At 29.4% G+C, this 27,332-nt stretch overlaps 1 protein-coding gene across 2 annotated transcripts in view; it reads right to left on the bottom strand.

Annotated features, from left to right (window-relative positions):
* Positions 1 to 1,948: 1,948 nt before the first annotated feature.
* The window catches only part of LOC112688644 (adenylate cyclase type 3), a 121,109-nt gene continuing 95,725 nt past the window's right edge, over positions 1,949 to 27,332 (bottom strand). The window contains exons 3-20 of one of the 2 annotated variants that reach the window (XM_025561942.1): positions 20,926 to 21,044; positions 13,902 to 14,013; positions 13,698 to 13,825; positions 13,440 to 13,598; positions 13,194 to 13,332; positions 13,053 to 13,115; positions 11,918 to 12,024; positions 10,959 to 11,120; positions 10,791 to 10,878; positions 9,940 to 10,056; positions 8,640 to 8,899; positions 7,539 to 7,614; positions 7,236 to 7,461; positions 7,048 to 7,130; positions 6,865 to 6,963; positions 6,084 to 6,207; positions 5,176 to 5,300; positions 1,949 to 3,048 (exon numbers count right to left, since the gene is read on the bottom strand). In XM_025561942.1, coding sequence (XP_025417727.1) covers positions 2,791 to 3,048; positions 5,176 to 5,300; positions 6,084 to 6,207; positions 6,865 to 6,963; positions 7,048 to 7,130; positions 7,236 to 7,461; positions 7,539 to 7,614; positions 8,640 to 8,899; positions 9,940 to 10,056; positions 10,791 to 10,878; positions 10,959 to 11,120; positions 11,918 to 12,024; positions 13,053 to 13,115; positions 13,194 to 13,332; positions 13,440 to 13,598; positions 13,698 to 13,825; positions 13,902 to 14,013; positions 20,926 to 21,044 — 2,445 coding nt within the window. In that variant the 3' untranslated portion in view covers positions 1,949 to 2,790. The remainder of the gene's footprint in view (positions 3,049 to 5,175; positions 5,301 to 6,083; positions 6,208 to 6,864; positions 6,964 to 7,047; positions 7,131 to 7,235; positions 7,462 to 7,538; positions 7,615 to 8,639; positions 8,900 to 9,939; positions 10,057 to 10,790; positions 10,879 to 10,958; positions 11,121 to 11,917; positions 12,025 to 13,052; positions 13,116 to 13,193; positions 13,333 to 13,439; positions 13,599 to 13,697; positions 13,826 to 13,901; positions 14,014 to 20,925; positions 21,045 to 27,332) is intronic. The other variant, XM_025561941.1, reaches the window with a different exon arrangement.

The raw sequence follows: 27,332 nt of genomic DNA, 5'->3' as shown, positions 1-27,332 counted from the left end.
CTAGTTGCGCCTATGCGTGAAACACATTACCTTCAGTCAAATGCTCACCATTTTGTAGATTAAATAGGAGCCACAGTTGATATATATATGTATCTAGTATAAAATATCTACGCGATGATAATATGAAGATTAAGGTTAGGCCTCAAAATTTTTTATGAGGCTTACTTTTTTTGTATATATAACCATTTTTCGACTGTTTTGGTAGGTATTGTTTATAGTTTTATATAATTAGAGTTTTTATTGTAAAGCAACATTGACATTATACATGTATATATTTCTATCATTTATTTTATCATTCATAAGTTGCGTGTACTAAAATACCAAAATTTAAGAATTTATAAACAATAAATTCTTAGGTATAAAATAAATAATTCAAATGCGATTCCAATAAACTATTTATAATATTAATATATTCAAATAAAAAAAAAAAAATGTAAGTGTACTTATAACATTATAGGACCTAAATAGAATTTGTACACTGAGAATATTAATCATTGTCTAAAATGCATTTTCTTATAGTAAATAAGAATATAATAATTATATAAGGTAACATAATAACCATCTTAATAACCGTAACATAATTTGATTTTAGTTTTCTTATAAGTCATTAAGTTTAGGTATATATTGGCAAGTGATATTATATACCGAACTAAAATAAAGAAAAAAATACAAATAAAAACAAACAAAATTACTTATACTAAAAGTTGAAACACTATAGGCTTATGTACAGTGTCAATACGATTTTCAAAGCCACACGTTGTTATTATATATATGACTATTTAATTTTCTAAAAATATAATTAAAATACTATTATAACAATATCAGGAGATGAACACGGACAAATTAAAACAGAAACAACTACTTATTTCAATATCTATTGATTATCTAATCAATAGAAAAATGAAAATACGTGGAAAATGGACACGTAGCGACATTTTTTATTCAATTATATTTTTATACCAACAGTCAACATGTCGATTGAAATAAAATAAAAAATGTCAACGGTATTAATATTGGTATCGTCGACCGTATACATGATCGCGATCAAGAAACAGTAGTTATTGGGATCAAAGTCGAATAAAACAGTTTCAAGTGAACTGTAAATTGTGTTTAAATTGTAATGGTAAGTGAATTCGTAAATAACTACACTTAAACTGTATTTATAAAATGGTAAATCTATCAGATCAAGTACATTTAAAGTATATATATATCATTATTGAGAACAAAACTACATTTTTTCATAATAATGAAAATTTTTAGTACAAAAACACGAATACAATATAACAATATAGATGACTAATATAAATAACGATATGCGAAGACCGATAAATTATAATCCTAGTATAATGTAAAAATGCATACCGATGAATCGATAAAAAAAATTTATAAATTTATGTTCAACGAAAACGATTTATCGAAAACGCATGGGCGTAGTATGGTAGTTATACATCCGAGACGCGTTTAATTCAAAATTACTTTTAAAATACACAATATATTATAGCTAAATCATCGACGGAATCAATCGGCGGGTTTTGTTTATTTGTTTGTTTTTTTTTCAACAAGCAGTCCGTCAATTTTATTTTCCGTTTCAAAATAATAGTTAATATTTATAATACGTTCTACTAGTGGAAAAAAAATTATTATTAACAACACTACGATAACAGTAATACAAGATATCTAATACGCTATTTATAGTATATATATAATACATAAATGTAAATGTAGGTTTATGCTTGTGAGCCGTACTCATATATTAATCGCGGTGACAATATAATGTAATATCGGTTGTAATTGATCGCATTTACTCTCGAAGTAGGTAAAAAACGAATGCGAATTGCTGTGACTTAAGTAATAATAATAATAATAATAATAATAATAATAATAATGATTATGATGATAATAATAATAATAAAATCATAATAGCAATTATATAGCAACAGTGTTACATATTATAATTATGTTATATTTATATACAAAAAAAGGAAAAAATGAATTAAAAATAAATAAATAAAAATAGTTTTGAACAGTGGTATCACAACATGTGTATTTAAACGTTATGCTGTGCATTCGTACGACGTTTTCGTGTTCAATATGAACAAACAATATTACTTAATATAAATTGATGACATGTATAGGGATTTAATACGATCCTTTTAGCGAGTTAATCGTCGACGGCCGTGTAAATAAAAACGAAAATATAAAAACAAAAAGCGAAAAACCGCCGGACAAGAAGACTTAACATAACGGTTAATAAGCTTATTTCACGCAGACATATCGCAATATAGGCATGATATTATCAAAGAATGTATGAAATTTCATATACTCTGTGAAATTATATATATATATATATATGTATGTATGTATGTATGTATTAAGAAGATGAAGAGAAAAAAAAAACATAACAACAGTTTATAACATACATTACCGCTATGATAATACAAGTAAAAATAATAGTAAAAATAATAATAATAATAGTAATATACATTTTAAATATAATACACGTATATTGTTTTTGGCGCACGTGCGTAGCGGGAGGGTGAGGGAGCGTGAGGTTTTCTCTGGTTGGGGTGGAGGACAGGAATTTAATATTGCAATATTTTCGTTGCATAAACGTCAACTATATAATATTAAGTTATTTCATTGATATTGTATTTATTTTTATTATTATTGTCGTCGTAATATTATAATATTACCGTTACAATAAATATGTTCGGGGGAGGCGTCGTCTGCATATTATTTGTCTGTGCTCGATCAGGTACCTATATGGGGGGCGTACGCATGCTCGCATTATCAACCAGAAGCCGCGGACCCGTTCTGATAGTCGGCCCGCGGCAATAGCGCCTGTCTGACCACTAGGCACTCGTCCGTGTCCTCTTCCTCGACTTCCGGCAATGTCTCCATGATCGGCGGCGGTGCTTGGCTGGGCTGAAGTCCTTTGCCCACCAAGTAGTAAGTCATCAGCTGTCCTTTTCCCTTGACCGCGACCAGACCGCGCTGCTCGAACTTGAACCCGAAGTGCTGCAAAATGGTGCACGTCTCTTCCGTCACCTTTGGTTACCCGGAAAAAACAAACAGACGTGTTAACAAGTATAACAATGCGGTTATAATTATAGTATGACAATATACAGCCGTCCACGGAGGATATCGTTACAAAGCCGCCGATGGAACAACGTCGGTGACCGGAGTGACGTGGAGAAGCGGTTAAAATATGTTAAAATGTCGTATTGAATGTGAGGTCACGGCGAAATCGATCGTTTGTGTCTCGTATTATAATGTTTTGTGAAAAATACCTACACGTCATGTTTCAAGCGAATAGATAGACAGCACAAACGCAGAGGGATACCATTCGTTAAACGTGGCGTTAATTCAAATATTTTCAGAAACTTGTTTGATAGTACTGTAAGATTAAGGTTAACATACGTACATATAGTACTCATACGTAATGTACATAGTATTCGTACGGGAAATATGGAAATAAATACAAATATGTCCCAGCGGGTTTTCAATCATTGTGTGGTACAGACAACCTGAGATATTTACCAAATTTTAATTCACCGCAACCGTAAATTATCATTTACCAAAACAAGATACAAATAATGGTCAACGGCTGCATCCAAATTGCATGCCAAAAAAAAAAAAAATGTCCGAATTGCATGCCACGTCTTCGAGGTGCCTGTCCGAATCGTATGCCACGTCTTCGAGGGGTAGGCCGTATACCCACAAATTTATTTATCATACACTTATGTGCACACTTTCAACTTTATTTTGACTTAAACTCTTTATGATATGGTTATTACAACTGATTAGTTTCTAGATTGAAATATTTTTTACATCCGAGTAAACATTTCCATAAATTAATATTTACATTTTATTTTATTATTATGAACTATTGAACTATCTTCTTTATTAGTTAGTTATAAAAAACTCCACCGTATTTTATATTATTATTTATTTGAAATGCCATGTAAAAATATAAAATACATTCACTTGATTATCCTAAACTACGATCGTTTTATTTGACGTTTAATATTTATAGTGTCACCTTCTCCAATTTGGTAAACTATTTACTCGGATATAAAAATATTTCAATCTAGAAACTAATTGGGTTTTATTCATCCGTTTTTTTTTTAAAAAAGACAAAAATAAAGTTTAAAATGTACACATAAGTGCATGATAAATAAACTTGGGGGTACACGGCATGCAATTTGGACGGACCTCTCTAAAAGATGGCATGCAACTCGGTTGCAGCGGGGTCATCAGATAATAGTGAAGTTTACTACTTATCGATAACTGATATCAAGATACACGCGGATTAGTTTCTTGTTAAAACTTTATCAAAAACTTTATGAAAAAAGTATAAAAACATAAATATAGTACCTATATACAATAATAATGTTATAGAATTGATATACGTAAAGTTTCTGGAGAAAATGTAGGATTCATATCAAATTGATCCGTGTGCGTTGTATATACTCTAAGGAAGAATCATGTAGGTTTTATTTGGAGGAGGAGGTGAAAGGAATGGACTATAGAAATTAGGTACAAAAATGTTTTATAGTTTTCGGAAGCTAAGTCAAAAATTCGAAGCAGATTTGTGTCAGTGGAGAAATACATTGAATTAAATAAAGATGTTACAGCGTTACAGTGGAGCTGTCCATTTACGAGCTACCAGATTATTATATTATATAAAGTAAATGATGGATATGGCGGATATAAGACGTATTCATAGGGAGAAGGAGAAATTGTAAGCGAAGCGTACGAAACAAAAAGCAGAACTTCTCTGTACCATAAAAACTGTGAACCATACCGTAATCAGTTACCAAGGTGATATAGTATCAAGATATGCGTGAAGTTAAAAAACGTTATACCTGCAGTGTTGATTTGATATAACGATGCGTGAATAAGGATAAATCATTATTTTTTTGTACCAATTTATTTAGAATCAATGTTGTTTCAGCGGAAACTTTCCGTCTGACGGACTACGATAGTGGACTTACAAAATCATTATTTTTACATAAAAGAATCTACAAAAAAGAAATTCGACCGACCGAACACAATTTCAATACTATTTTGATTTATATATAATTTTATTTCGTTAACTAGATTTGTAAATGTCCAGGGATGGATATAAATGCAATTCAATTGAAAATAGACACGTTGGTAAACTAAACTTACTTGTATGCATCCTGCCTTTCCAGTGCTCTCCATTCTTGACGCTACGTTTACAGAATTACCCCAAATATCATAATGAGGTTTTCTTGCGCCAATAACGCCGGCTGTGATCGGTCCATGATTAATTCCTATAAAATTAAACATGATTAATTTTATATTTAATTCAAATACATCATATATCATTATAACAAGAAATAATACGTTGAGAGTTTTATTTAAAATTTCAATCAAAGTAAATTACGGTATAATGCATATTTTATTATTAATGTTATGATTAATTTGTAAAAATACAAAAAAATGAAAACGTTTAGTGAAATAGTTGATTTTTGATCATTGTCTTAGATTCAATAGAAATTCAAATTTATTATACATAAATATGAGTTTATCAATAATATCGGTAGTAACAACGAAATTACTTTTTATTTATGTAATTTGATTAATAACTTACAGAGATTAAAAAAACGGTATGAAAAGGAAGTGTTTATTATTTAGATTTTATAAAATACTATCTGCATCGACAGTCAAATTAATGTATACGTACCCATACATTTCTTTTGAAGAACATCATATTATTATTTATACGTAACACAAAAACTAAAATTTATTCAAATGTTAGTTGAAATTAAATTAACTCTGAAAGAATTTTTTGAAATAAAACATAAAGTGAATTATATATACTCGTATATAAAATAAATGGGTAGAGGGACACATATTTTTGGTTAGGCAGGTTAACTGATTCTCGTCCAATTGTAGAAACTACTTTGGTCTTGACTAACACATTTTTTACTTCTCCGATATAATATAATAATTTTACTAATTTTACCATTACGAAAATACAATTTGAAAAAAAAAGATATTAAATATATTTTACATCGAATGAAATAAACTAAATTTCTTTTCAATATACATACCCATTTTTAACACGAAGTGATTAAAACTTTGTTCATTTATGCCTTGAAGTGCTTTTTTCAAATCAAAAGCAAAATCGACAAGTAAAGCAAGATGTGCCCATCTAACTTCAATGGAATCTTCGGGCTAAAATATCAAATATTTATATATTTTATTAACCGTATATAATACTATTTAATATCTAATACTAATAATTTAATAATGAATCATTTAGAACGTTTTTCGGTTAGTTTTTTTTTTTTTACTGTACACATTTTATTTGTCTAATATTATTAGTTTTTATAATATTATGAAACCGAAAAGTTTTTTCAAAATATATACTTAAAATACTAACATTGAATATCGAAAAGTAATTAGTTATTATTGTACATTAGTATATTTGAATTTTAGAAGAGTAATTGTGGAATATTTCACTAAAATTTAATGAAGTATCTTCTTTCACGTGACACTTTTGAAACTTCTGAAATTTGAAATCATAAGAAATTATTATAAATAAAAAATTTATAAAATATATAATATAAATGTTATATATATAATAATTATTAGATATTATTTTCAAATATTTCTTGAATTAATATTAAGGAAGTTGAAGTTTTTGTTAGTAAAATATATACAACATTGACCTTTTGTAATTTTTAACATAAAATGCAAATTTTTCATTATTGCGCCTTTTCAGGAATTGCGCCCGGGGTGTAGGTACCTCTCATCCCCTACCCCTTGATACAATCCTAATCACAGTATCGCATAGTTGTTATAAAAACGTAACGAATTCAAAGCATTTACCTTCACAACACGTGAAGGGTTTAGTCCACTAGCAGCCATATAAGTCGAGCCAATTGTTTTAATCTTAATAATATCTTGATAACGTGGTTGTTCCAGAAGCTGTAGACAATTGAAACGTGTTATAATTAATATTTTTACGTATTTATCGAACATATATAATGATATTATATATTATACACTTACCGCGTCAAAATCAGATATGACTTCGTTTAGAAATCTTAAACATTCTAGTCCTTGATTGTTAACCGTCTCCTCCGAATAGAAATCTAAAACGCATCGTAGTTATATTAGTATCCTTTATATTATAAGTACACCTAACTCCACATTATGTGTTCTTGTGTCTGCAAATAATCGTTGTAGTTGAAAATTACCTGAAAAGTTTGGCATCGACGCGAACAAAACTCCGACTTCGGCATAACTTTGGCTGTACAGCTCTTCGTGCTGACGTTTATAACTCCCCAGGAAATGTTTGGCCACATGAGGTGGTAAAATATTATACACCAATGCTTCGTTTCTTCTTCGGATGTCTGAAGCCCTTTCTCTCTGCTCTTCCACTTCCGTCCGCCATAAATAAAGAACCCGCGACGATTTATCCATCTGCAGGATAGTAATAAAAAATTTCAAACGTTGCTCACGTTATAGTATCGTACTCGTACAAAAAAACAAACGCTTACGTTTCTGGCCAAAAACACGAGCGCCATTGTTACAGCTATGAGAAGAAACGATAGGGCGTACTTTGACGGTAAAACTCTGAAAACGATCAATTATTATTGTTACGAGTAGGTATATACCGTATTGATTGATGACGGTTTATAAAGCAGAACTAATTAATAATTTGCATAATAGAATGTAAACGTAGTGTGTGTGAGTGTTCAATTTGTTACATTATACTCTTATGTCTCACTGAGTTAAAAATACGCGAGTCGATTTAAAAAAGCTGAATAGTTATTATAGTGATATTTAAACGTAACACTGAAGAAGTGTATTTCAACCTAAGAGTATAAAATTAAAATTTATAAACGTTGTATTCAAATTAATTGTATTCGAATATTGCTATAAGAAATATAGGTCTATAAAAAAGCGTTCGAAAGAAACAAATTTTAAGCAATTTTTATTCGAAAACTCTACAAAAATTCCGAACAACTTTTTATGCAGATCAAACGCGTACGCGTTTCACATTTTTGGGTTTTATAGTACACGTGCTGCACATCCGTTTTCATTTTTATTCCTAAGAATACGATGTTTGAGAAAATTGATACACGCATGGTCGAAGATCTGTTAACATTTTTCAAGGGCCAATTAAAAAGAAAATAACTACCTTGTACAGAACATATGAACCCCTACATCGGCCCAATCCTAACGTGTAACTGCTTTCGTTCTATAACACGGACAAATAGGTAAACCATAGTTGGTTTGAAACGTAATTTAAATTGTGATTCAATGTTTAAATATTTTTTTTTGATTTATTACCACGAGTTAATCAATATTTTCATTAAAATTCGGTAATTTCTGTCGAGTTAGTGATATTGGAACTATTTACGTAACACTGAAAAATATGACGATACATTATTTCATTTGAGTTCATGAGTATTTCATGTGCACTTCTATCAAATAATAAATTGCTTATTATAATAAGCTTAAACTACTATTAAATAATTTTAGAGACTTGTAGTCCCTCGACCTCCACCGATTTCCATCGCAGTGGTTTTATAACGAAACCTTCGTCTCTCGCAACGGTGATTTCGAAATCACATAATGATAATTATTGTTATTACTTGAACGGCTTGTAAATTATCGAGTCCTCGCAGTCAATGGCAGCGCCCACAGTGACCGTGTTGACGATGCAGTGTATCAGAGTGATGACGAACAATATGGTTGCTTTGGTGAAGTGCGACAGTTGAGTCAACATGGACGTGGCTATCAATGCCAGAACCATGAAGTACGTGAAGTACGACGGGTACATGCAGTAAATCGAAGGATCGCTTTGGCCGTGTGTGCAGTTCGTTAGTATTTGACTGTCGGACCAGCACGATACCTGTATTGGAAATGGAAAATCGATAAAAAATAATTAAACAATAAAATGAGTGCGATTATATTGATGTTCAAATGACTGTATGGTTTTTATCGAATACATCATAACCTTTTCAATAATAAATTATGCACAATAACCCTTTATGTGTGTACTGAAATCGATTTTTAATTGGCACACTAAAAAATGTGCAAACATTACGGACTGTACCTATGCTATAGGTAATTATGATATACACTTAGAGAATTTTGTTGTACAAACAAAATATGTGTAATATGTTATTAAATGATTACCTGACGAAGCGTATTAATGCGTCTTGACGAACGACCTATTAGCGCTATAGTAGTTACGGGGTAGCTAATGTTTTATATTATTAACGTGATGTGAATCGAAGAGCACGTATTCCAAAAATACGTATTCCACGTATTTTTTTTAAAGTTAAAATATTTCCGAGATCTAATTTTTTTTTTTTTTTTTTTGAAATTGATTGACAACAAGGTAATCGAAAGCTTTCAACTAATGTCGTAAAAAATGCCCTAAATACTTGAGAAAATGTTAAAATATACACTACAAATTGTCACCCTGTGGCATAATAAAAAGAAAACATTAAAATTGGGTCATGTTCATTATAAATTATAGAGCTCCATCATTACCATTAAGTAATAGTTGCGCAATCAACCAGAAAAACAGCGGATTTAAATTTTAAAGTAAATTAATTTGTTATTTATTTTCTTAGTTTTAATCGAAAAGAAATTTGACCGTTTTATAATTGTTGATCAGTTAAAATTTTCAATGTATAAAAAGTTGACATATTTATAACTTTGTTATTTCAGTGTTTGTTTTGTTATTGCAATGAAAAAGCCATTAGAACCAAGTGATCCTTTCCGTAGTCGTTACTATTTTTGCTATTACGAACCGTGACCTTATAAAACGTACAAAATGTTTACTTCGCGTGACCCATTGTATTTAAGTCCACCACAGTTCAGCTGTGCAAACGAACGCGTGCCCGGGCTCTGAAATAACGAGTAGGTTTTTGTTTAACTTACCAGTCCTACGAGATTAGTTGACGCTAGTAATAACGCGGCAGTGATACCGAGTATACGGCGTATCCACAAAGAATCGTTGATGGTCTCGCTGAACCATACAACTTTCGACGGCAGAATCTAAGAACAAATAATTCATACGGGTAAATGTTTATCGTAGCGTAGGCCACTATTTATTTCTCTCTAAATATATATACGTATACGAGTAGGTATATCTACTGTGATGCACAACAATTACAAACTTTATGTACTTTTCTCATTTAGAACGCATTAAAAGTGAAAAAGTATACATTCGTATCAATTAACGACGTCGTCCAAGCTACGAATAAAATATTAGATTTATATATATTTATAAAATAAAACGACTTAATTGCATAATGCCGCAATACCCACACACACGCACACACACACACACACACATACACGCTCAGATATATAAATATATAATTTTAAGTCGTAGTTCAGAGAACGCGCCGAATGTTTTAAACAGAAAATATGTATAGTTTAATTTTTCAGACACATGAAACGATGCGTACAACCAGTGGCCCCCCAGGTTCCGATTTTAGGCTGTGATATATTATTCGCTTGGGACGTTTGGGTTTAAAATGTTATGTTGCGTTTTTTATTTCATTTATAAGAATTAAATCTAAGGATGTAAAAATTAAATTTTAAGTAATAAATTATTGATGGGTTAAACTTGTTTGTTTGTGGTATATTATAAAATAATACCAAAGGATCCCTATCGGAAAAAATTATAAAAACCACCCCCACGTACAACTATACAAGTTCTGAAGAATTTTCATACATAATGTTATATATACATGTAACGCATAGAAATATCACCAGTTACTTACTCTTGGGAAAATGTCGGCGACTGATACTATTACGATAATCAATAGTAATACTAATGCAAAACAACTGGACATGTAGCTTAATATGTCTCTAAAAAGTAATACATAATTATGAGACGTTAGAAAGTAACGATTTTTATGATCAAATTTATTTAACGGTGTAACGCGAACCTGGGTAACATGATGATTTGTGCGGAAGACGTCAAAAAGAGAACTAAAGGACAGCCTATTAGAGACACGCCGGACGCCGCTTCTTTGTGGTATTTGTATTCGCGTTCTTTTGCTTCGTCGTTGAATGACAAAGTGAAAAACTTTGTGTGTTTGTTCAGATCTCTTAAACAATTCAAATATAACACAACATTTAATACTGGAATTTGAATTGCATTGAAACAATGGATGAGTACCATATTGATAACTGTATTGTCTTTCTTAGTACACAGTTAAATAGTAAATATTTAATTGCGGTTATGATTATATCATTATTAATATCCCTCGAATTTTTCAGACATATTATACGAGTGTACTCATATACTATCAGTGACTACCAGCCATTAGGAATAAAAATACTTTTGCCTTTTGGCACTATTTAATCTCAAATTATTTAACGAGCGTTGACTGGTTTATTTCTAGAATGAATTCGTCTTTCAGGAATATAAATGTAAGAAAAAAAAACATATATAAACTTTTGGCCATACATCTTGTTGCATTAAAAATTCTGTAAATGAAAATATTTATTATTATTCAAAAGTATGAGTTAATCCGTTTCGTGCACTGTAGCTGTAATACGGAATTCATATTTGGATTCTATGAAATTTCTATGTAACGGGATATTGAGTTACGCCAATTTTCGGTACCGCATAATAGAACAAACGGTATAAAACGAGAAGTAAAATTTAATTAATCGATAGGTTGGAATATTCCGGAACACAATGTTGTGTACTCCGAAACAAAATACAACAATCAATTTGCGGGATATTCGTCTACATAATAATGGAATAACGGTTAATTGTTCCAGACCTTTGGGAAAAACGTATCGGCGTAAATGCGACTACACCATAATTTATTTAATTATAAAAGAATATTTTCAGTATCCATTACGCAGGCACAATAAACGTGATCGTTATATTTACCTGTGACCGTCTCTATTCATCAAATCTTTTCTCAGTCGTTTCTTGAAGTTCTCGGAATCCTCCTTGGCCTGAGCAATTAAGTCGGCTTCATCAATCGGTGTTGCACACTATTTTTACACGCACAATTAATCGTTAAGAATTTATATATATATATATATATATATATAAATCGATACGATATATTATCAATTATTTTTATTAAATTATAATTTGTTGAACAACGAATCATCTCATATTGAAACCTAACGCACAAATACAGCGGATGAACACGAACAAAGTTCATATAATCGCAACTAGAAATATACTTGAGGATGGGCTAAATTTTTTTGTGATTACAGTGACTTGTGGGAAATTCAAGATACAAAAAATCCTAAACAGCTAAATACCAATTCAATACAAAGCATAAATATGTTAGTAATGAGCTCTTAAATGTTTAATAATACCTCTCAACTGTACATGTGTATTACAAATTATTTAAGAAACATAATTCACATATTATTTTGTTTCAAAATATTTATCTACTATAATTTAAATTAATCAAGGAGTTTGTTATGACTCTCTCTATACTTAAAAGATATTAGCATCCAAACGTATTTGTCTCATGGTTGACCTCAGCAAGTTTTTAATGCACCTCGTGGTATAATAAACATTAACAAGTTGTTAAGCTAATAGGAATATTGATACAGCCATTAGCTAGCAATAGTTAGTACAGAATAAGATATTGTATATTTTTCGAAACGGCTAATTTTAAATAATATTTACGGAAATATTTGTTAAAACTTTATTTTATACGGTATTCGAGAAATACAAAATTATAAAGCACAATTTTGTATAAAAATAATTTTGCCTTTAATAGTTTATAATAACTGGGTGGAAAATTCCCCCTGGTTGTTTTTTCGACGAAATTATACTTAACTTGAGTGATCGAAGTAGAAATGAATAATGTTTATTGCATGACAACACAAATAATATAATACAAATATTTTAATGCATTTCAATTAATGGTAATGAAATTGTCCGATTATAGATTTTCAAACATATTGTTGTAGTGACATTATCAAAAATTGAGATTATGATATCACGCTAGTGGAGTCTACGCCTATGGTAATACGATATCGGAAAACTGAGTACTCACCACTGATTCTTTGCTGGTACTAATCTGATCGTTTAAAGATCCGTTTTGTACTTCCATTTTGAACTGTTGTTTTTATAAAAATTTACAAATAATAAAAAATTCAATAAGAAGACAGTGAAAATCAATAACAATATGAATTACCGGTTTGATGGTTTTGATGATGAAAAATGTTTTTATACTGGCCATCTTGAGCGCTTCTTCACGCCGTTCTCCATAACCGGGCTCCACTTCAAATTCTCCATTCAAGAAACTCAACGTTTTTTCGGATATATGTACTCGTCTGAAAGTACGAATCGAATAAATCACTCGGTTTCTACCGCTCGTACTAACACACACACACACACACACATATATATATATATATATATATATATATAAATTTTATACCCTGGCATTCCGCTGCTTTCCATTTTGTTAGCCAACTCTACGTCCTTGGAGTAAACGTCGAATTGCCATTGTCTCTGACCCAAAACACCGGCCAAAACGGCTCCCGTGTGTATGCCCACCCGCATGTCCACTGGAGAGTTCGTGGTCTGCTGTACGTATCTTAGAGGAAAATTCAAAATACGTTAATAATATCAGTTAAACGATTAAACGAACGGGTTAACGTCTCTGAGTTCGATTAAAAACAACAGCCGTTCTTACTTGATGGCTTTGACCATGGACAGTCCCATGTGTACGCTTAGCACAGCATGATCAGGTCGTTCCTTAGGAGCACCGCTTATGCAATAGTAACAATCACCTAAAATCTTGATTCTGAGCTGCTGGTATTTCTGTGAACAGATGATGGTTAAAAACACGTCATCCTCGTTAACGTATGCTCTCCATAACAATAACGGTTTTTCTTACTTCGGATAGTCTGTCAAATCTGGCGAACAACTCGTTAAGGATTTTCACCAGATCCGAGGCAGAGTACGTTGACGATATGGCTGTGAATCCAACGATGTCGGCGTACAAAATGCTGAAATACAATACGCATCGAAATTATTACCGCAGACTTATAAATATTGTATATGTTATAATATATCGAATGAATAATAAAAATACCTTTTACGAAATAGAAAAACAACTTCCATAAAATAAATAAAGAGCGAAAGAAAACTCAATTTAAACACAACGCTCGTTGCATTATTATTTTTTTTTTTTTTACAAACTGTGCTCGCTTAGGAGAAAGTGTACAATGAATATATTAAGAGCATGAGATCTATTGAATACATATACACAGATAATTTAGAAGTAAAGTTAGAGAATACTCAAAAGTTATATTTCCAAGTTAGTTTATTTACTTAGAACGAATGCTACTCGGCCAACTTTTAGAATACATTTAAAAAGAGGGTTACAGCGTATGGTTCAGTTGGATTGGATTATGACTCTAAAATAGAAAGAACGACAATAAGAAAAATTACACTGCCTCCAACGTTTCTCTTTAAAATAAAGCTTGTTTGCATTTCACTATATTACATTAAGTCCAATGTAAACTTAATTAATAATCGAATTATAACTCAATTATACTATTATAAGTACTTTTACATCTCGTTTTCTTGACACTTGTTATTTTATTATGTAATGGTTGTAATAAATTAATATTCCGTTGTTTGAATTTTAATATTTCTTTTGACATCTTTAGAAACATTTCATAACTCGCACGATTAAAATCATTCCACCAGAGTTAGGCAAACAGTATCCAAATGGTTATAAATAAAAACACATCGTAGCTATTAGGAGCAATATTCAAATATGTTTTACCTTAATCACATCGAAATTAGGTATCAATTTGTAGAAATCGTCATGAATAATTTAAAAATCAAAACTCAAATCTGATATATTATGGAGTTTCGACTGCGAAATTATTAACGAAAATCTATGTAATCACAACATTTTTACTGTATTGTAGATTCCCGTGTCAAAGAGTTAATTAAAAATCAACAGTTATATAAATGGTTTGCCGTAATATTTTTATGAATAATTATGTCTGAATTCTTTAATGATATAAGGCGACTTATTTACATTGGTTATTGTCAGGGCTCGTAAGTTCATGCATTTGCATATCAATCTTGCAAATTTGTATTTAATGCTAGATGACATAGATATCTATTTCGAGGTACCATGGTTAAATATGTAAAATCTTATTTTGCATGTTTTTGCATATTTGACATGTTTTTGTATATTTGGCATATTTCTATTTTATCGGATATATTATACATTCTATTAGAATCTATCAAAAATCTAAATGGAAAATATATATAAAATTAAAAATAGAAATTGTATTATCTTTTCTTTTTTTTATCTTCTTGTTATTCGTACATTTAATGAATAAATTTGTTTCAAAAGTTTCAGATTAAAAATGAATTACTGACAAAGACGTACATTATACGTAGTTCATGAAGGCTCAAGATTAGTTTTATATAGTATTTAAAATCTAATAATTTTTTTTTAATTATGACATAAAAAAATAAAATATAGCTATAAAAAAATGAATAGATAAATCATGTTATTTAAAAAATGATTTTTTTAAGTAAGCATTTTTTTAAATGCATAGTTTTAGATATTTAGTGCATATAAATGCATATTTTGCCAATTTTAAGTGCATAAATGCATGCTTATTTAGGCACTTTTTAGGGCATCAACTTACGAACCTTGTTTATTACTATAGTAATAAACCCCTATAGGGCTTGAAAGTTAATGAATTTTGTTTTTTTTTTGGAACTTTTTAGACGATGCTCTCCTGACCACAAATGGGTTTTATTAACACGTGAATCCGAATAACTAATTTTTATTTTGCATTTTTTAGTGTTTCTTACTTTTTAAGTAATTTTTTTGACATTTTTATGTCATTTTTACTGATTTCACACTAGTTCACTTCTTATTATTGATCATTATGCCGATAACTTAAAACTTGTCCGATTTTATCTTGCTGATTACATTCATCGCTGTATTGAATATTATTATACCTAAATTTTATTATATTTTTCTAATATTCAATTATTATTCGATTTTATCTCGTCGATTACAGTCGTCGCTTCGTTTTCGTGTTTTAGTGAATAATATCTATTATATCTAAATTTTATTATTTTTTCGTAATATTTTTGAAATGGCAAACATTAAAACGTCGGTTAGTGCTCATCTGCGTCTCCGAATCACTTCGGTGAACGTGGAGAAAAGTTTTTCCAATTATAGATATTTATAAACAGATAATCGTCGTTCATTTACTTTTGCTAACATCAAATACGCTCTAATTGGACAATGCAATGATTTTGATTTTTGAGTAATTTGAAAGCTTTGATAAATTTATAAAACAAATATTTGTAATTTTTTATGTCATTTTTTGTCATTTTTATGTTATATTTGCACATTTTTTTAGGTCAATTTTTAATATTTTTAAGATCATCAACTTCCGAGCTCTAATTATTACAATAATAAATATGTATTGTATTTTTTTTCTTAAAAAACTAATAAATAAAATATTAATATTATTTTATTATAAGACAATGTGTTGTAATCATTTTTTATGGGTTTAAAAAAATAAAATACAGGAGTGTAAATTTTTAGATTTTAAACATTCTACTAAATATTATATTTACCTTTAATACCGTCAATTTTATAACAGTATTCCAAAGACATAAATATTAGTATACAATAACACAAAGGTTCCACGTGTGGTTAAAAAAAATTAATTTATACTGGGGAAAAAAAATGCCCAATAAAATCCTTGGTAGTGTTTGTTGCATATTCGTACCAACTATATTCTGTCATACATATTTTATAATCTATTAGAAATTAAAATTAAAAACTACTTAGTTCCAAGGAAGTAAAAATTAATTTTTAATTTAGAATGATATTTCCAATTTAATTTCAGCGTTTTTATTCTAGTAAAATATTTAAATGATATAAAAAAAAATAAAAATATAAAATTTTATTGTTTAAAATATTTAAACAATTTATTTTTATATATAATATAATTTACTTACTATTTTATTAAACTTTTCCTGGTTATTTTCTGATTATACTAAATTAAATACGTTTTTATAATAAATGTTTAATGGTAATTTAACTACGTGTTATCTGTATAATATTTTCAAAACTCATAATGAATTACATTTTGTATATTATACTGTTAGAAAAGAGCACTTTTTGTTTTTTATTAAAAATATGATAGTAAAATAAATTATTATACAACACTTCTTTCATAGTTTTTATTAAAATTATATTAAGATTATAATTAAATTTTTTTAAGTGATTCTTTGATTTTATTTTAAACTCTAATGATTAATATTTTTGATGATATATATTTTTTTTATCGTTAATTTTACATTTATCAGTTAATTATTTTTACTTTTTATGTATGTATAAGTTCGTTAATTTTTCCTAAATCAAAAACTTAGAAATTAGAGTGTCTAAAAGATAGTAACTCTATAAGTTCTGATCTTTAACAAACATACCAACCACAGAATATGTAATTTGGGATAACGTAAAATAATAATTAATTTGAAGTTTTTAGACTTCCAAGACTTTTAGACTTTTAGACTAGTACGCACTTAATCCAAATTCAAAAACCATATTAGTTTTCACAATTTATTTGTTTGAACTTACTTTGTCAGATAGAATATTATATAGAGCATATGTATGAACTTTTCCATTTTTTTTTTCAAACTGAAAAATTCATTGAACGCTAAAGTGTATGAAGTGATAAAACGTTCAGAAGAAGCTAAAACGCCAAATGTTGCAACAGCTATTTGCTGTTACTAGTGTTCACGACTTTATGTTCTACACCCATCCACTCAACAAGTAATAAATGTATTGTTAGAAACGTTGTCAATAAAACTATGTGTTTTAGAAAAACATGTTTTAAAGTAACATAAGAAATGAAAAGAAAACGAATAAAATTTTTATGTTTACAATGAGCACACGGAAAAAGTAAATTACGAAAAATAAAATAAAATTAAAAAAAACCACCACCAAATGAATTCATTTGATTAGTATTGAAACGTTTTTCTTATTTTTTTTTTTTTTTTTTGTTAAAACGTTGTAATTTATTTATTCTGTGAATATACGTGAATATATTATTGTATTAACATTATTTGTCGACTACGTGAATGACTTGCAAATTAAAATTTAGTAACAATTGTATTGTTCCCTGGTGAAATGTCAACACGAAAAATATTACCATATGTTTAACACGCTTAATCGAATCGAAACACATTTTTTTATATTGTTTTACTAATTAACTCAGCGGTGGGCAGTTTTACTATTTTTAAACTCTAATACTGGTCATTGTAGATGAGACAAATTGCGGGAGATTGTGTACAACATTTTGTGTGGGTACGTGGTACGCATATACTTGTGTATTTTACATGCGAACGATATATCCAAAAAATATAATATTATCAATGTAAATATATCGGTTCGAACCAATAACGAATAAAATTGTGTACGACCTCCGTAGGGAATTTCGAAAATGTCCAATTTTACCCTTACATTATTATTATTAAATGGAAACCCATTTGATACAATACACATAAATAAAACGTTGATATGAATTTGATATTGATATCTTATATGTAAGTAATATACAGTTTACTTAATAAAATTTATAATTTAAATAATTTTAACGAGCAATAAATTTAGTTAATGTGACTTGATCTACATAAATGAGGGATTTCAAAAATAATGTTTTACAACTGTAAAGTATGTAATTAACTACGTATAACGAACAGTATTTCAGTTCATTTCAGAATTATAATGTATAGATACGCTATACAAATTCTTAAAATTGGTAGAGCCTACGTGGAAATTATATATATATATATATATATATATATATATATATATATATATATATAATCGTTTGCATTTAAAAAATTGATGAAAAGAGATTTTCAATTGAATGCAAACGATTACATTCTGGTTTCCGCGGCCACGAATAACTCTAATATTAGTGAATAATTGATTGCAATAAACAGTACTTTTGTTTTGTTTATTGTTACCTGTATATTATTTATAAGTTATGTAATAGCCGATACATATAACTAAACAAAATGTATAATTGTTTTATTTTCACCATAAAAAAAAAAAAAAAAACATTTTGGTAATCGTATCTTTGTCGTTATCTTTAACTATAGAGCATGAATACGTGGTTTTGTTAATACGCAACCGTATTTTCCGGTGTTCGAGCAGTTGTAAGTCGAGTGCCACATTTGCGCATTATTAATACGATGTTACACTTTGCGATACCCTCCTAAACTACGCCCCGGTACGTATTGATTACGGTAAATATACATTAGAAGCTTTGTCAACTGTGTACACTGGACATGTTGGAATTCATATTACTAGCTCGGGCGGTAAACGCACGTAATCGTTAACTACCCCGACGGACCACTGTAGCGCGTACCTACATTTAGGGTCTGTTTCGGTGCGGTACAAGTTGGTTGTAAAGATGTTAAACCTTGAAAAATGCGTAGGTAGACATTATAAATCTGTCAAAGTTTTACGAGAGTTCGATCGACGGAAAAAACTATAATCAACGGAACACTTTTTTAATACGTGAATCTTTGCGTTGGGCACTGAGTCGTTTGGACCCGTATTGTCACCGCCCCATGATTACGCGCGTGCCATGCCGAGTGGATAATGATTTCGGATTTTTCAACCGTTAACCGTTCCGAGGTGAGAATTCTTAAATGCGACCGTGATTTAACTTGCCGTACACCATTTACCGTCGCCCGGGCTAAAACGGAATCTTCACGATTCGCGAACGCGCGTACACAAATATTTCCGACCTTGTTGATCGCTGCGTGCTCGTGGGTTAGGTACATTTCGATAATTGAACATTTCCCGATAAAAGTAAGTCATCGCGTGGCCAATACTCGTATTTTATTTTTTTACCACGTCGCGTTTCTGTGGTTTTCTCGAAATCCGTATTCCGTTCGACCACAATCGTAAAATTTATATCCATACTATTTTTAATACAGTCAGTGGCGCGTAACTTCAAAATTTGGATTTGAATTTTCAGCGGGCCCCTCTCATCCATGTATATATTAAAAGGATCTGAGGGGGTATATTCACCATACTAAAATTATTTTAAACATTTTTTGTTTTTTTAATATAATTTTACATTCTATTTAATACGCATTTTATCATTTATAATAATTTAATTAACATTAAATATTTATTATTAATTTAATTATTCAAATGGAAAAGGAATTACTGAGGACTATAGATACACGGAAATATAAATACTTGGGTCACATAACCAAATAACCAAAGTTATGGATTAGTGGAACTTATATATCAGGAAAAAATAGAAGGCAAGATAAGTGTTGGTGGACGAGGATATCTTGGTCGAAAAATCTCCGCAACTGTTTTAATGAAACAACGAATGAATTATTTTGTTCGTTGTTAGAAAGAGAAACAATATTCGGTATGATTTCTAACATCCGAAACGGATAGAAACTTCAAGAAGAGGAAGAAGAATAATGAATAGAAAAAAAAATGTATTTCTTCGGGCTCATACGGTTTTATACGAACGAGCCCGGGTGCGACCGCACCTTCTGATTTTTCTTGGTTACGCCTTTGAACATAGTATATTATTTCACACGCGTATATAATAATATTATACATAATATTGTTATCAGTGGCGTATCCAAAATTTTTTTTTGGGAGGGGTTATAAAAAATGTAACATTCAATTTTTTTTTGAATTTTGTGTGTTTTTATTATAATCAATAGACAATATACATACATTAAACATTTTCGAGGGGAGTTATAACCCCCTAACCCCACCCCTGGATACGCCACTGATTATTATGATATCGTGTATTGCCGCAAGAATGCGGACGAGACTTATAGCCGACAGCTGTTGACTGGAGTTAGGTACATACCTGACGTTTTCGTGTCGACTCATGTATATCTTTTTGAATTGACTGTCCAGTGCCTCGCCCAAGTCCTGACGCATTTTCACGGCTACGTGTTCCGGTAACACGGATAACAACAGTCGTTCCTGAAAAAAAAAAAATTAATAAAAAATTGACTTTAAAGTAAAAAAAAAGTAAAAAAAAAAAACAAACGTAAAAGAAGCCTCCTATATAAGCCACTAGGAGACACACCACACAGCTTGATTAATGGTGTTTTGTTATCCTTATAACATTTACTCGGTCAATTTTTACCGCGTTTGTGTTATTTTTGCTCACGGTCTCGGACACGAGACATTTTGTACGTTCTGCGGGATAATAACCGAGATATTTAATAACATATTTTCCTCGCACTGCCACGGGGTGATTATCGTAGTAATGCGATTTCGAGAACTTTTATTACAATTCCATCACATTTCGCGTAGTATCCGGTACTTGCAACGCATTATACGTATATTGTGACGAATGCCACTTATGATCTTAAAACGTTCAGAAATAAACACACCTGCAGTTATATATATAGGCATACACACATATTTGTTTAGCATACGAATACGCGGAACACAAGTTCAACATTGAATATTATAGTGCGCACTTTATGACCTATATAAAAAAAAATTGAATACGAAGAGTATTCAACTGACTGTTGAATATTAGATGCAATTACATTTTGTTAGGTTTCCAGAACTAGGCAAGTAATTCAATACTTATCATCGTGAATATTTGATTGATTTTAATTAAAAAACTTTAAATCGAAAATTAATCAATTCCTGTAGGTTACGGGTCATTTTTTTTACGTCCGATTTTCGATGCAGGTCGATAATATAACGTTTTCATGCTGATTTTAAGAATGTTTCAAGTTTTTTATTATTTATGTTTATCAGAACACAAATATAAATAACGATTAACGCGGTTAAGTTTAAAATTTCGTAGTCTTCCTGAATGCTGTTTAGTGGAAAAGAGACTTGGGATTAAAAATTTATAAAACTTTGTAACACTGTTACATCCCGTGACCATTTTTAGTTTTTGATAAATTTAATACATGCATGTATATATACCTAATATATAAAACAGTCACGTACAGACTCGTTCAATATAATCTAAGACTGTATAATATTTCTTTCTTAATCTATTTAAATAGGAATTTAAAACTTAATAATAAGTGTTATATTTATTAAATCCAGGCCAAGTTCAGAATTGAAATTCGTTAACCACGTCAACGGAATCAAAAATATAACAGAGCTCATACATCGCCTTATGAATGAAAAATGATTTAATCTGCACAGATGAATAGTAAACGTTTTTTAACCTTAAAACCGGAATATGTTAATAGCGATAAACAATTTTAAATCCGGACTCATGGCCCACGAGGTGGACAAGCTTAACGAGTCATGTTATTCAATAGCCTAAATCATTTTTTTATACTCATCAGTTAATTTTTTCTTGTGTAAATGGAATAACTTTTTTTTTTTTTAGAAATGAAAAAAAGGATTATTCGACCGTAGTATTAAATATGCATATATATATATACACACGTATACCATTATATATTTCAATCATGTTTTCGGTCCAATGAAATGACGTTTACAGAAGACGAGGAGGCGTATAACGACCGCCGGTGAGAACGAATATAATATACGTCGTATACACTGAACCTAATGCCAGTATTATTATTTTCCGATGCGAATCTAAAATAATCAATAACGTATTTAACGAATATCACACGCGCAGCAATTCCGTGGAGTGTGCAAGACGAACGACAACGAGTGCTTTTGAGAATATAATACGTATATATTTATATATACTGTTGAAGCGGCCGTCACTGTGTCTACCACGTCTACCGTATACATAAATATATGTGAATATATATATATATATATGTATGTATTACAGCTTTGACCGACGTATTATTGAAACGAAAAACGCGATAATAGTACTTCGGGAACGCGCGTAGGTCTTCTACACAACTAATCGAGAAGAAAATAACACGTTTCGGAAGGCTTACGCGCCCCACGCTGCTCGATGTGTACGGCAATACAGTAATATGTGTCTTGCAATACAAATAAGTTTGGTTCGTGAACTGTGAAAATAATGACTAGAGAGAAACGAATGCGCAGTGTTTCGGGTACGAGGCACACTCTCCAAACGGAGCACGAGAGAGCAGGCAACATCTATACTCGTCTGTATAACATGTGATTTTCTTTTTCAGCAATACTCATCCGAGGGTGGCGATAGCGTTCATATTATATTATAAAGTTTCGTAAAGCGCGAAATCGGACACAGTAGGTGTTTTCAACAGGTCATTTTTAGAATTTCTCATCGATTTCTCTCAGAAATTCCGCAGTAAAAATCGAAAAACTTTATTGCGAAATTCTAGGAATACATTTTTTTTTTTTTTTTTTTAATTGTATTATCTAAAATGAAAATTTTATAATGATATAACTAAATAATACTATCCTTCGAAAAAATATTGTTTACGTTGTTTGGTTCAAAGTATATGTTTCTAAATAAAAATACTATCGTCGTCGGAAAAAATATTTAAATTAAAAACAAAATTAAATCCCCAAAAGTTAATGAGTACAAAACAAAAAGATGTATAGTTATTAAATTTTCTTTTCTTTTATTAGAAATAACTTACGGTGTAAAAAATAAATAACTAAACTATGCTATCTCGTCTATTATAAATATGTAGATTTTCATAAAAATAATAAATATACGAAAATATTTGCAAATATAACCAACTTGGTAAAAAATCTCCAATACTCAGGTTTATGTTTTGGTCTATTTTTGTTGTCAACTCCTTTCTGGTGGATTACAAAAATAAACAGAAAAGATTAGCTCAAACCATGTTTATCCGGTGTCGGAACGATAGTGGATTTTCTATTACTACAAACAGTAAACCCTTAAGTTTAAAATGATTTTATTTTAATATTTTTTATGTAAATAAAGTATTTATTTTCCAATATATAAAAAGCTTGGAAATTAATTTTACTATGCGTTCAAAAACTAGAGATTTCATTGTACGTTAAAATAAATAATAAAACATGGTTTTAATATCGTATTACAATGTACAAAAAATAAAAAATGTTATACCTTTTTTAGATTTTGAGCCCAGCGAGGAATGTATTTTTAATATTAAATCGAATTCAAATCAGCTTTATAAATACATTGTATTAAGTATAAAATATATTTAACAATTGTAGTAAAATTAAAAATGGTTTTTTGTTTTCAATATTATATTATAATTCGTAACAAATGAATGGTAATTTGTAAAAGTACTTTCGCATAAAATATCAAAAGTTTAAAATATTTTTTATTTATTCCACGTAATATTCATTCAAGTGAACTTAGGGAAAGAATATTTAAAAAATAAAACTTTGGAAAGAAAAGCAGTACTAAGGTAAAAAAAAAAAAAAATATATATATATATAAATTGTTTTCTTGTAGTTAAATGAGCTATATCAATATCCTTACAGTATTAATATTATTTATTAAATAATGAAGGTAGTACTACGGTCTACGGTATTCAATAATTATTATTATTATTTCCTCCAGCTCTACGCTCATTATCATAAAACCATTAAAACTAAATTTTAATTTCTTTATAAAACTCTAATTTTAAACATGCTGAAATTTAAAATATTTAATTATTTGAATTTGATTACCTGTATATTATTTTATAATGAGTTAGAGTTACTATACTTAATTGTATACAATTTAGAAAAATTCATGTTTAATTTTAATTTCATTGTAAAATAATATAAAAACAAATAAGTAAAAGAAAATAAATCGTATCTCGAGTAAAAAAGAGGTCGAGCTAAGTACGAATAAAATAGATGTAAAATAAATAAAAATACGTCTTCAGTATTATAATAAATAGTTATTACTAAATAAAGTTGATAAACTTATGGAATTTTATCTATCTAAATATGAAAAAAAACATGATCATGTATATCTATTCAAGTATATTTTTTCTAAATTTAATTTAAATATGTATACCAATTTTTAAATATATTTTAATTAATATATATATATATATATATATATATATATATATAATCTCAAACGTTTTAACCGTGACACTTAAATATACTTGATGTGGCTATTAAATAACGATACTTTTGAACTAGCAATAAGGTACGTGCAGATAAAATAATAGTGTTAGTACTCGTATATTTATTATCTATGATGTTGCATCAAAAAATACGAGTTTTAATTCAAAATTTCTAGTCAAACTCGGAAAATCTGTAACGGAAAGTGTACGATTGTTGTTCAATGAGTATTATCGTTATAGTTTAGTTATGATATTATGGTAACCGGTAACCGTTTCTTTAAGGATATTTCAAAAACTATAATAACCTTAAATCGTTTAAAAGCCGATGATAAGGTTTTTTGGTAATCAGTTACCGTTTAAAACCGGTTTTTAAAAATCATATTTTTCAATTTTTTAATCATATTTTTAAAACAGTTTATTTAGGCGATTCATGGATTCATAATATAACTTTTATTACTTATTACAAAATCAAAAACATAATATGCTTTAATTTGGTCGATTTCATTCAATTTCAATATTTATTTTTTCAAACTGCTTTAAAGTTGAAAACATATTATGATCAAGATAATGATAATCAAAAAAATATTATAATGTATAGTTTAAAGAAAAATATAGTTATACCTACATATATATATATATATATGATATTCACAACAGATAAGCAATACTCGATGGCCATTAATTGGGGAAAAATATTTAAAATTGGCTGAAAAACTAAATTCAACTATAATTGTATACCTAATGTAAACATGACATAATTCAAGTATTAATACCACGAATAAATTATTAATTATTTTGGTCGGGAATAGATTTTGATTATAAAACCGGGATTGAAAATACGAGGTAACCGCTTTGATGTTAATATTTAGATATTTACCTTGGTACCGATAACCAATAACCGATTCCAGCATTCCAAAACTAAAAGTAGTTATCGGTTTTCGGTTTTCAAATTTACGGTTTTTTACCGGTTTTCGTTACAAACCGGTTACCGGTTTTAAGCCCTGGTTTAAAGTGAGTAGTTCTAATAAAATTAGTATCTATTCATACATATCACATTATATGCATATATAGTTATAAAAATAATTCTATTTAAACAATATTATGAAATAATTTTCAATATTGAATGCTGAAATAATATTTTCCATTTTATAAATATTAATAAGAAAAAAAAAAAATATTTCCCATAACGTATGTAATGTCGCATTAACAAAATAAAAATAAAAAACAATAGAAAAAATATTTGATTTTCTGTGTAGTAAACACGTAACGGCCAAAGAAAAAATCTGCGATCAAAATATTCCTAACTATATTTATTTTTTTTTGTATGCATAAGCAGACATTTTTTTTTTCATCAATGTCAGGTTTTCACGATTCAAATTGGTATTCAAAATTTGTTGTATGTTATTATGTATACACAACTTGAGTGGATCATCTCGGTAGATTGCCTGTGTTCCTAAAACGTACCATATGAATAACGACAAGCCCTATTGAAATTGATTTATGGTTTCGTAAGCTACCGTAAACTAAAGTTTTTTTACCCTATGTAGGTACAAGGCAAATAACAAAATCGAAATCACTATGGGCTAGAAAACTGAAATACCGACAGCCCGAGGAAATAAACAAACAAAATAAATTTGAAAACTAATAAAAAAAAAAAATAAAAATATTCCGAATTTAATCTGAAATAATGTACCTATCAATCTAGTTTTTGATAAATAAACTGCCGAACGGATTATATATAACGACATAGATTTATAATTTCGAAAGACTAAAAGAAATTCCAATTTGATGGAAAAATAAAGGCGTCGAGTAGGTTTAATACTGCTGTCGTCGTCTCATTCTTGTTGGTATATCTCTACGAAGACGACGGAGTACATAATACGAGGATAGTCAGTCACATTGCTGTATTCATTTTTGTATATGTTCGAATACAATAATCGAAAAACGATTATGACTTTGAGTTTTGAATGGATCTCGTTTTATTGCTCTATCAAATGTTTATATATTTTTATTTGCCTTTTCCTCTATTAATATTAAGAAATTGTAAAAACAAGCAATGCTAGCAATATTTATTACAGATGGTGACCGGAAGGGCATTGCTCCATCAGAAGAAAAAGATATACCCCCCCGCCCTCGAAAAAAATTTGTTTATAGATTAGTTATTTTCTCTTACGGTATACTGCCTATCATATATCTCTCAAAATATTACGATACTATCGGCGTATATTGAAGATTTAAAATAGACATTAAGTGTAAACAAGAATTTTCAAAATATTGAACGTTAATAAAATTAAATTCGATTTGATTGCTACAGTAAGTATTA

Source organism: Sipha flava, unplaced genomic scaffold (assembly GCF_003268045.1).
Source record: "Sipha flava isolate LNK unplaced genomic scaffold, YSA_version1 3_pilon_pilon, whole genome shotgun sequence".
Taxonomy (NCBI): Eukaryota; Metazoa; Arthropoda; class Insecta; order Hemiptera; family Aphididae; genus Sipha; species Sipha flava.
The sequence above is the reverse complement of the archived record's forward strand: the minus strand, read 5'-3'. Positions and strand labels throughout refer to the sequence as shown.